This window comes from Camelus ferus, chromosome 9 (genome assembly GCF_009834535.1).
Source record: "Camelus ferus isolate YT-003-E chromosome 9, BCGSAC_Cfer_1.0, whole genome shotgun sequence".
NCBI classification, from domain to species: domain Eukaryota; kingdom Metazoa; phylum Chordata; class Mammalia; order Artiodactyla; family Camelidae; genus Camelus; species Camelus ferus.
In genome coordinates, this window is record NC_045704.1 from 78,285,233 (window position 1) to 78,293,661 (window position 8,429).

The window sequence follows — 8,429 nt, forward strand, 5'->3', positions numbered from 1 at the left end:
GGGAACAGCTATTCCTAAAGCTCCCAGGGCAGAGATAAAGAAGCAGGGGGCTCCCAGGTGGGCATGGACCCTCACTGAGCCCCACCCTCTGCCCCACCCTCAGTCCGTGCAGGGCACAGGCCTGGCCTTTATAGCCTTTACCGAGGCCATGACGCACTTCCCTGCCTCCCCGTTCTGGTCCGTCATGTTCTTCCTGATGCTCATCAACCTGGGCCTGGGCAGTATGATCGGGACCATGGCGGGCATCACCACGCCCATCATCGACACCTTCAAGGTGCCCAAGGAGATGTTCACAGGTAACGCCTCCCGGCAGGCCCCACTGACCTTGTGCACTACCCTGGAGGACAGCGATCAGGTTGTGGCTCTAATTTTAGAAAGATTGGGTTCTGACTGGGTTATTCATGACTCCATCCTTAGAAGGCTCCACTCCCCCGGGATGTAGCTGGAACCTGGCTCTGCCACCCAGAGAAGACCACTTAAGAGCCAGGAGGGAGAAAGCTGTTTGGGAATCTGTGCCAAATTTGGGCTGGGAGATTTGCCCTTCTCCCCAAGGGCCTCTGAAGTGTCTTGGCAGGGGTGGCCTCCCTCCATGCTGGCCTTGCACTCCGCTTCCATCCCGGTCACTCCTGGCCCCAGGATGCTCCCTGCCTAGAAGAGTGGGAGCTCTGAACCTCAGCATCTGGACCCCTCCCCCCATTCAGGGCTGGGTCTGCCAGAGGGTGGGCTGCAGGCCTGCTGAGGAGAGGGGTGGGATGGGGGGGCCTGGGTGCCCCCAAGATCCCCTGGGCCCTGCCCACCCTGCACCTTTGCCCCCACACCGGCCTCCCGGCTCTCTGTAGTGGGCTGCTGTGTCTTTGCATTCTTCGTGGGGCTGTTGTTCGTCCAGCGCTCCGGAAACTACTTTGTCACCATGTTTGATGACTACTCGGCCACCCTGCCGCTCACTGTCATTGTCATCCTTGAGAACATCGCTGTGGCCTGGATCTATGGAACCAAGAAGTAAGGGGGTCGTGGGGGAGGGGTGGGGACAGGAAGAGGGGTCCATCCCATCATGACTCCCTGGAGAGTGCTGTGTGCCCAGAGCTGCTCGTGAGTGGGACAGGAGATCACAGAGTCAGGATGTCAGTCTGAAAGTGCCCTTACAGCTCCTTTAGGGAAACTGAGTGTCAGAGAGAGGACACGACTGTCCAAAGCCACTTGGCTGGTGAGAGACAGAGCCAGGCTGAGGACACAAGTCTCCTGGGTTCAGGTTCTGGCATCCTCCTAAATTGCCTTAAATTACCGAAGCAACTTTCCCAGGTATCAACTGTATTTTGTCACGCTTGTTAAGCATTTAGTACATACACAAGCGGCCCCTGCCCTCAGAGAACCTGTCAACTTCAGCAGCCTGACTCACACTTTTTAGGGTGAGCTACAAAAGGGGTGTGAGACAAGCTGTGATGTGATCCCCAAGTTTGGGATTGGGTGGGGTAAGAAGAGTTCAGCAATATGAATGGACTGGGTCTCATGGCCTGAGCCTCCGGCAAACCTATGCACACTATCAACCCCTGGCCTCTTTCCTCATTTAAAGACAAACCCGTGTCCCCAGGAAGCCCCAGGACTAGGCCTCCCACGCACACTCAGCAAGGCCCTGGACTCCTGACTCTCCCCGATGTCTAGACCTGGTGTTAAAATCAGGCTCTCTACAGGCCCTGCTGCAGCCGTCTGCTTCCTAGGAGTGTGCAGGAGGGGATGGGGTGAGCAGACAGGGAGCAACCCTGTGGGCCAGGGTGCTGGAAGGGCTCTAGTGAAGCCCCATACCTCCTTCTCAGAATATTATTTTTAAATGCATAAGATAAAATATCTAAGATTTTATAAGAAACTCATTATATTGAAAGTTACAAAATAATGTTTAAAATCTGTGATGTAGTAATATATGCATACTTTATTTTTACTGCATTAAGTTGCAGTATCTAGCTGTGGGTCTGATAACGATGATAATTTCAAAGTGGTGATAAGCATAAATGATGTTTGTAGGTATCACCATTGTAATGCGATTGGAAAGTATCTGGGATTTAATCAATTGCTTACAGAGTCCCGGGTACTATTAATAGTACTGTCATTCCTTGCCTTTATAATAGAAAGAAATGAAAGATTTCAGTTAAGTGTTACTGAGGTAAAGATGATTTTTTGAATTCCATCTGTGTACGCATCCTGCCAGCCTCCCGGAATTCCACCCACACACCGATTGGTTAGAAATCCCCGAGTCAGGGCAGCCTTCTGCCTTTGGATTCTAGAGATGTGCACTTCTACCTCTCTTCCAGCAGGGGGAGTCTAGAGCCAGGCTGGTATGAGTGGGCTGGGTGCCCAGCAAAGCCCCCTGGATCCCGTCCACCTGCCCCGGGTGTGTCCCGTGGGCTGTATCATCTCCTTGCATGGGGTGTGACGCGACATAGTCAGAGGAAGAGGAGGACAGCAGAGCCTTTTCAGAGGCCAGCTGGGCCACAGAATGATGCACTGGGAGTGTTGAATGTGAAGAATGGAACAGCCTGGGAGGGAGAGACTGGTCAGCGAAGGCTTCCCAGAGGAGGAAGCTGGGGGGGCATTGTGCAGGTGCAGTGGGGATGCCAACTTCAGGGCCCTCTGCTGTGCTTGGCAGGTTCATGCAGGAGTTGACGGAGATGCTGGGCTTCCGGCCCTACCGCTTCTATTTCTACATGTGGAAGTTTGTGTCTCCGCTGTGCATGGCTGTGCTCACCACGGCCAGCATCATCCAGCTGGGGGTCACGCCCCCAGGCTACAGCGCCTGGATCAAGGAGGAGGTGAGAGGTGGGGGCCTGAAACCCCAGGGACGCTGACATCTTTCCTGGCCTTTAATGCAACAGGTGATAGAGATAAACCCAGTTAGGGCAACTACTCAGTGCCAGGCCCTGCCAGGGGCTTTGCACACCTGATTTGAAACCTTTACAACAACCCAAGCAGAGAAAGGTGACGTTATCTCGATCACACAGAAGGGGAAACTGAGGCTCAGAAAGGTTAATGCGCGTGTTCAGTCTTTCTAACCCGGGTTTTCTCTCCACACGGAGTCTGTGATGGGGAACCACTCCAACTTTTTACAAGTGTAGAAACTGAGACCCAGGGAGGCTCAGGCTCTTAGCCATGGTGACGAGCTAACCCAGGGAACAAGCCCGGAGGACCCCAACTCTGTAGATGCCTGGCCAGGATGGGTGGGATGGGAGAGGGCGGGAAGAGGCGGTCCTGGGGCCTGAGAGGGTGAAACTGCAGCAGGGCGGGGCAGCAGCCCTCACCGCTGTCCGCCCCCAGGCTGCCGAGCGCTACCTGTATTTCCCTAACTGGGCCATGGCCATCCTGATCACCCTCATCGTCGTGGCTGTCCTGCCCATCCCCGTGGTGTTTGTCCTGCGGCACTTCCACCTGCTCTCCGACGGCTCCAACACCCTCTCCGTGTCCTACAAGAAGGGCCGCATGATGAAGGACATCTCCAACCTGGAGGAGAATGACGAGACCCGCTTCATCCTCAGCAAGGTGCCCAGCGAGGCACCCTCCCCCATGCCCACTCACCGCTCCTACCTGGGGCCCGGCAGCACATCACCCATGGAGACCAGCAGCAACCCCAACGGACGCTATGGGAGCGGCTACCTCCTGGCCAGCACCCCTGAGTCAGAGCTGTGACCACCAGCCCGCCCCGCCCGCCTCGCCCCCAACACCCAAGCAGCCCACATGTCCCGGCCTGGCCTCTCTCTCCAGGTCAGGTCCTCCACCCAAGGAGAGGGGGTCCATCCTGCCTCGTCTGCCGCCCTGTCCCAGCTGACTTCTGCTCCCTAGATCTGAGTGGGGGCTGGGAGAAGCTTTGGCCCCCAAACTAGGCCCCCAACGCAGCTAACCTTCTGAGGTCCTCTTACCAAATTGCAGCTGAGTAGCTGGAAGCATCCAGAAGTCCCGATTCTCAGCTCAGGGGAGACTCCAAGTGGCCACTCCGGGGGTCATTCCCTCCTCTTTCTCTCCCTGGAACTTGACATCTGCAGGTCTTAGGTCTTGGGGTCCCTTAGTGCTGCCAGGTAGTGGTCGTGGTGAGAGGCACCAGGGTGGGTTGGGGGTGTCCTGTGCCAGAGGTGCCTGATTTAAGGTTGGGGACGGAACAGGTGTGCTAGGACTTGGGGCTCAGACTTGGGAGGGAGTCTGCAGAGGTCCCCATTAGTTCTGTTTGGTGAGGCAGATGGTGCCCTCTAGTTTAAGCACAAGCACTGGCAGCAGGGGTCGGGGATGAGGGGATTCCTCTGCCTCGGCTCTAGGTGGAACCTCCAATATCCTTGGCCCTGCCTGGGGTGGGTGAGGTGTGCTCCTGTCTCCTGCCTGGGAGGGTGATCCCTGGCCCCGGAAACCTTCCCACCTCTATTAGGGCTTGTTCTGCCCTCTCCTCCCCAACCCTGGAGCCCAGGGCGGTGGCCTCTGCCTCTGTCCTTGAAAGAGAAGGGCACAGTGCACGGAGAGGTCTCCAGAGCACCCCTGATGGTTCCCAGCACAATTTGGACAGTTTGGAGCACAATTGTGAAGCACACCCCCTCTCGCGCCCAGGGGCTGACTTTCTCACTAGCGGCAGCTTCTCCCCTGGAACCAGAGTCCCTGGAGTTCTGGAGCTCACCCCCCTGGGAAAGAGATAATTTCACTGCCCCTCTGAGCCACCGCCACTCTCCTTGTACAAGCACAGCCACACCATGTGCACGTTGTGTGTGGACACCTTGGAAACCTTGCCCAAGCTGCCCTGGCCCATGGCCCGTGAACATTGCAAGCTGCCTAGGGGAACGGCCAGGCCTCTGTCCTGGGACCCAGGCCTGCAGAATCCCCATGCACACTCACCTTCACCTCCCTCAGAAGAGAGCTGCCTTCAGAGTGCAGATTAAGAGGATTAGAACTTGACGGGAGGTCAAAAGTCTGCAGAGCGATTGATGGAAGGATGGATGAATGGATGGATGGATGGGAGGGATGGAGGAAGGGAGGAAGAATGGCTGGGACAGCAAACCTCCATCTTTGAGAGCTGCAGTGGGCAGGGCAAGAGCAGGCCACAGTGCTTGGACTGGCTACCTTCACAGAGGGTCCTGAGCCACTTGTGTGTCCCTGACTTCTCTCAGCACTGGGAGGCACAGACCACACCCAGGGTTCCCTCCTTCACCCCTTGGTCCCTTAGTTCCCCGACCTGCCTTGGGGTCTGCCTGCCATCTCCCTTACTCGTCTCGCCACCACAGTACTCCCGTTTCCAGCCCTCTCAGCCCCACTGGTCCTTCCTGAGTGTGAGAGGGGAGAGGGGAGAAGGAGACCCACATCTCCCCAAAGACACGAGCTTTTGGAGCACAACATCCCGCTTTAGGCCCCCTCACCTGCCAGTACCTCCTACCTGGCCGCGTGCCTAATCCCAAGCAGAAATAGCAACAGGAAAAGCAAAGCCCCAGGAGAGACACTCCACTATATATACTCCCATATATTCTATTTCTATTGTATATTCAATCTGTACATGTGGGTGTAAATGCTGTTAAATGACAAACCCAATATTATACTGTGGCTGGTGGACTATTTTCATCCTCAGTGCTGTACAGATCTATTTTCATTGTATATTTGATATATTTTTAATTTTGTAGCTTGTGGCCGGGCCAGGCCCCAGCCCGCCAGCCTGCGATAGGGCAGCTGAGCTGGGGCCTTCTGCTTGGTCCTCGTGGGCTGGGTAGTGCTCGTAGCCAGCTGTTGTAGGCCGGGCGCTGTTCTGGCTGTGTATCTGCTGTTAGACGTAGGGCCTGGAGCTTGGCGTGTGTGCGTGTGCATGCGTGCGTGTGTGTGTGTGCACATATGGGTGTGGGTGTGCATAGGGTGCTGATTTGTGATTCCCAGTGTTCACGCTCCTGAAGACCACGCTGCCCTCCCTGCTGCCACCTCCTCCTCTCAGCTCCATCAGGCGAGGCCTCAGGGCAGGGTCCTGTGGGAAGCCACCAGCTGTGGGAAAGGCACACGCTTCTTGCTGGTGACTCATTGCCTTCACACCACTGGGCCTGCCAGAAGCAGGGAGGGAGTGGTCTTGGGGGGATGGGGGAAGCCCCCACATCTATTTTCCAGCCAACCTCTTGCTGTGCCCACTGGAGTCACAAGCTCTTCATTCCCCAGGGAAAGTGCTGGGTTTCTTAAGATGGTGAGCCCCCAAGAGGGCATCTTCCAGTGCCTCTGTCCTGTATTTGTCCTTGAGACATCGGTGTCAGTGTTCAGAAGGAACAGCTGCCCCTCTCTGGGCCTCTGACTCATACCTCTGCTCATGGCTCAGGGGAACTGGGAGTGGGCAAGGTCAAGGGGGCGGGGATCTGGTGAGGTAAGATCCAGCCCAGATCCCCTGGAGGGGCAGGAGGTGCCCAGAGAGGGGCAGGCCTCCACGTTCCTGCACAGGGTCCCTGCCCCACTGACTTTGGTGCTGTCCATACAGTGCCCACCAGGGACAGAGCAGACTCCAGGGCAGGACAGGGCAGGGGTCTACCTGAAAAGAGTCCCTGGTCCCTGGTCCTGCCCCTGCCTGCCTTCCAGCCCCAGTCACCAGCTTCTTGCTCAGGGAGCCCTCTCCACTGAGGCAGCATGAAGTCTGAGGCCTAGGTGGGGTGGACAGGTGGGCATACGGGTTGATGCCAGTCAGCCTGGCTCTTGCCCTCCAGCAATGAGACTGTGGGGACTGCGGCTTTCCTAGTGCCAGGAGAAGCCCTCGCGTGAGGTGGGGCTTCGGGAGCTGCATGGTCCCAGGCCTAAACAGGCCTGCGGGTATTATTGGGGGGGGGGCTTTCCTCTGCCCGTCCTCGCAGCCGCACCTCCCCCTCCCTGCCAGAGCACAGGCTGGAACACACTTGTCTCCCTGAGCACCCACCAGGCCCTGAAATTGGGGGCTTGCTGCCCCTTCACTGGAGCCTAATGACTGGGGATGGGGCAAGAACATCCAAGGTCCTTTCTCATCCCAAGTACTGCTTTGTACAGACCCAAACACACACAGCAGGCGTCATTTTAGGTTCTGGTGCAAGTTTAGAACAATTCGAGTCCACGCACCCCGTGCTGCTCAGAGTCCTGGGTCAAGACCACTCAGCCCAGGGGAGGGGATGAGGCATTGTCACCCCCGGGGTCCTTCATTCCTCTCTAACCCCACCCCCCTGGTGTACAATAAAGCGTCTGTTCTTACCAAACTTCTCTTGCCTTTCTGACTTACTCCGGCATCAGGGAGAGGGGATGGTGGAGGCCATGGATCCTGAAGGCAGGTTTGCAGCGAAAGCCTGGATGGGAGGGATCAGAGGGGACTTCTGTGGGAGCTTAGGGGCTGCCTGGCTATCTGGCTGAGGAGTTTGAGGAAGATGAAGAGGGACATATATTTATTTTCCTAGGAAACAGAATGAACTAGGGGTTGGGGAAGCACTTCTTTCTTCACATCTCAAGGAACACAGACATTGGGAAAGACAAGAAGTCTGGCTCCTGGGGGAAGCCCCTCCCCCTGGCACCCCACTCCAGACTAGAATGATGCTGCCTGATCCCTAACACAGCCGAAGTCCCCCAAGGAACCTTCCATTTCCTTCTCCCACCACAGAGAAGAAAGTGCTGTTCCAGGAATAGCCACCAGAGGGCAGGAAAACCTTTCTCTCCAGATCGTGGTCTGTTTCCCTTCCCCACCAACTCAATCACTTATTCCTTTGTTAATTTATTCACTGAACGCACATTTATTAAGTATCCACCATGAATAGGTTCTGTGCCAGCTATGGATACACAAACATAAATAAATCAGGGCTCTCTGTCCTGAGTTTGGGGAAGGGAACCCCTCCCTCCTCCCTCCCATCTTCAAATCTCCCCATCTCTCTCTCAAATGGGGAAATATCTTGGCGCTGGAAATATCACTCCTTGAAAATTAATTCAATTCTCTGGTTGAAGGTAATGTTTTGGAATGCCAAATCTGCTTCCGGGGGGGACTAGAGATCCACTGAGAAGTGGTATAAAAAAGGCTTGGGTTTGAGGAAATTATGGAGTCAGTTCAAGTTCAAATGCCAACTAGGCCCTCTGCCTCCTGAAAGACCTAGAGCAAATTATTTTAACCCCTCTGAGCTTAAATTTCCTAGTCTGTAAGATGGAAATAATGCATGGATTGAATGAGATAACACACGTTGCTGTGTATCCAGTTACCTCAAAACTTAGTGGCTTAAAACAACCATTTTATTACAGCTCATGGTTCTGGGGGTAAATAATTCAGGCAGGGTTTGTCTGAGTGGCTCTTCTGGTGACAACTGAGGTTGCTCAGTGGTATTCAGTTGGCAGATGAGCTGGTCTGGAGACTTCAAGGTGGCCTTGCTCACATTCATTCAAATGGCCAGCACCTCAGTGAGAACGGCTGACACCCTGAGCTCAAACTGTCCCCAGAGGAGCCTCTACAA

General features: G+C 55.4%; 1 protein-coding gene across 2 annotated transcripts in view; it reads left to right on the forward strand.

The window, feature by feature from the left end:
* SLC6A17 (solute carrier family 6 member 17) overlaps positions 1-7,199 on the forward strand; it is a 49,803-nt gene extending 42,604 nt beyond the window's left edge. For both annotated transcript variants that reach the window (XM_032487295.1, XM_032487294.1), the window contains 4 exons: positions 104-296; positions 840-999; positions 2,639-2,801; positions 3,304-7,199. In XM_032487295.1, the coding sequence (XP_032343186.1) occupies positions 104-296; positions 840-999; positions 2,639-2,801; positions 3,304-3,672 (885 nt within the window). In that variant the 3' untranslated portion in view covers positions 3,673-7,199. The remainder of the gene's footprint in view (positions 1-103; positions 297-839; positions 1,000-2,638; positions 2,802-3,303) is intronic.
* The last annotated feature ends 1,230 nt before the right edge of the window (positions 7,200-8,429 follow it).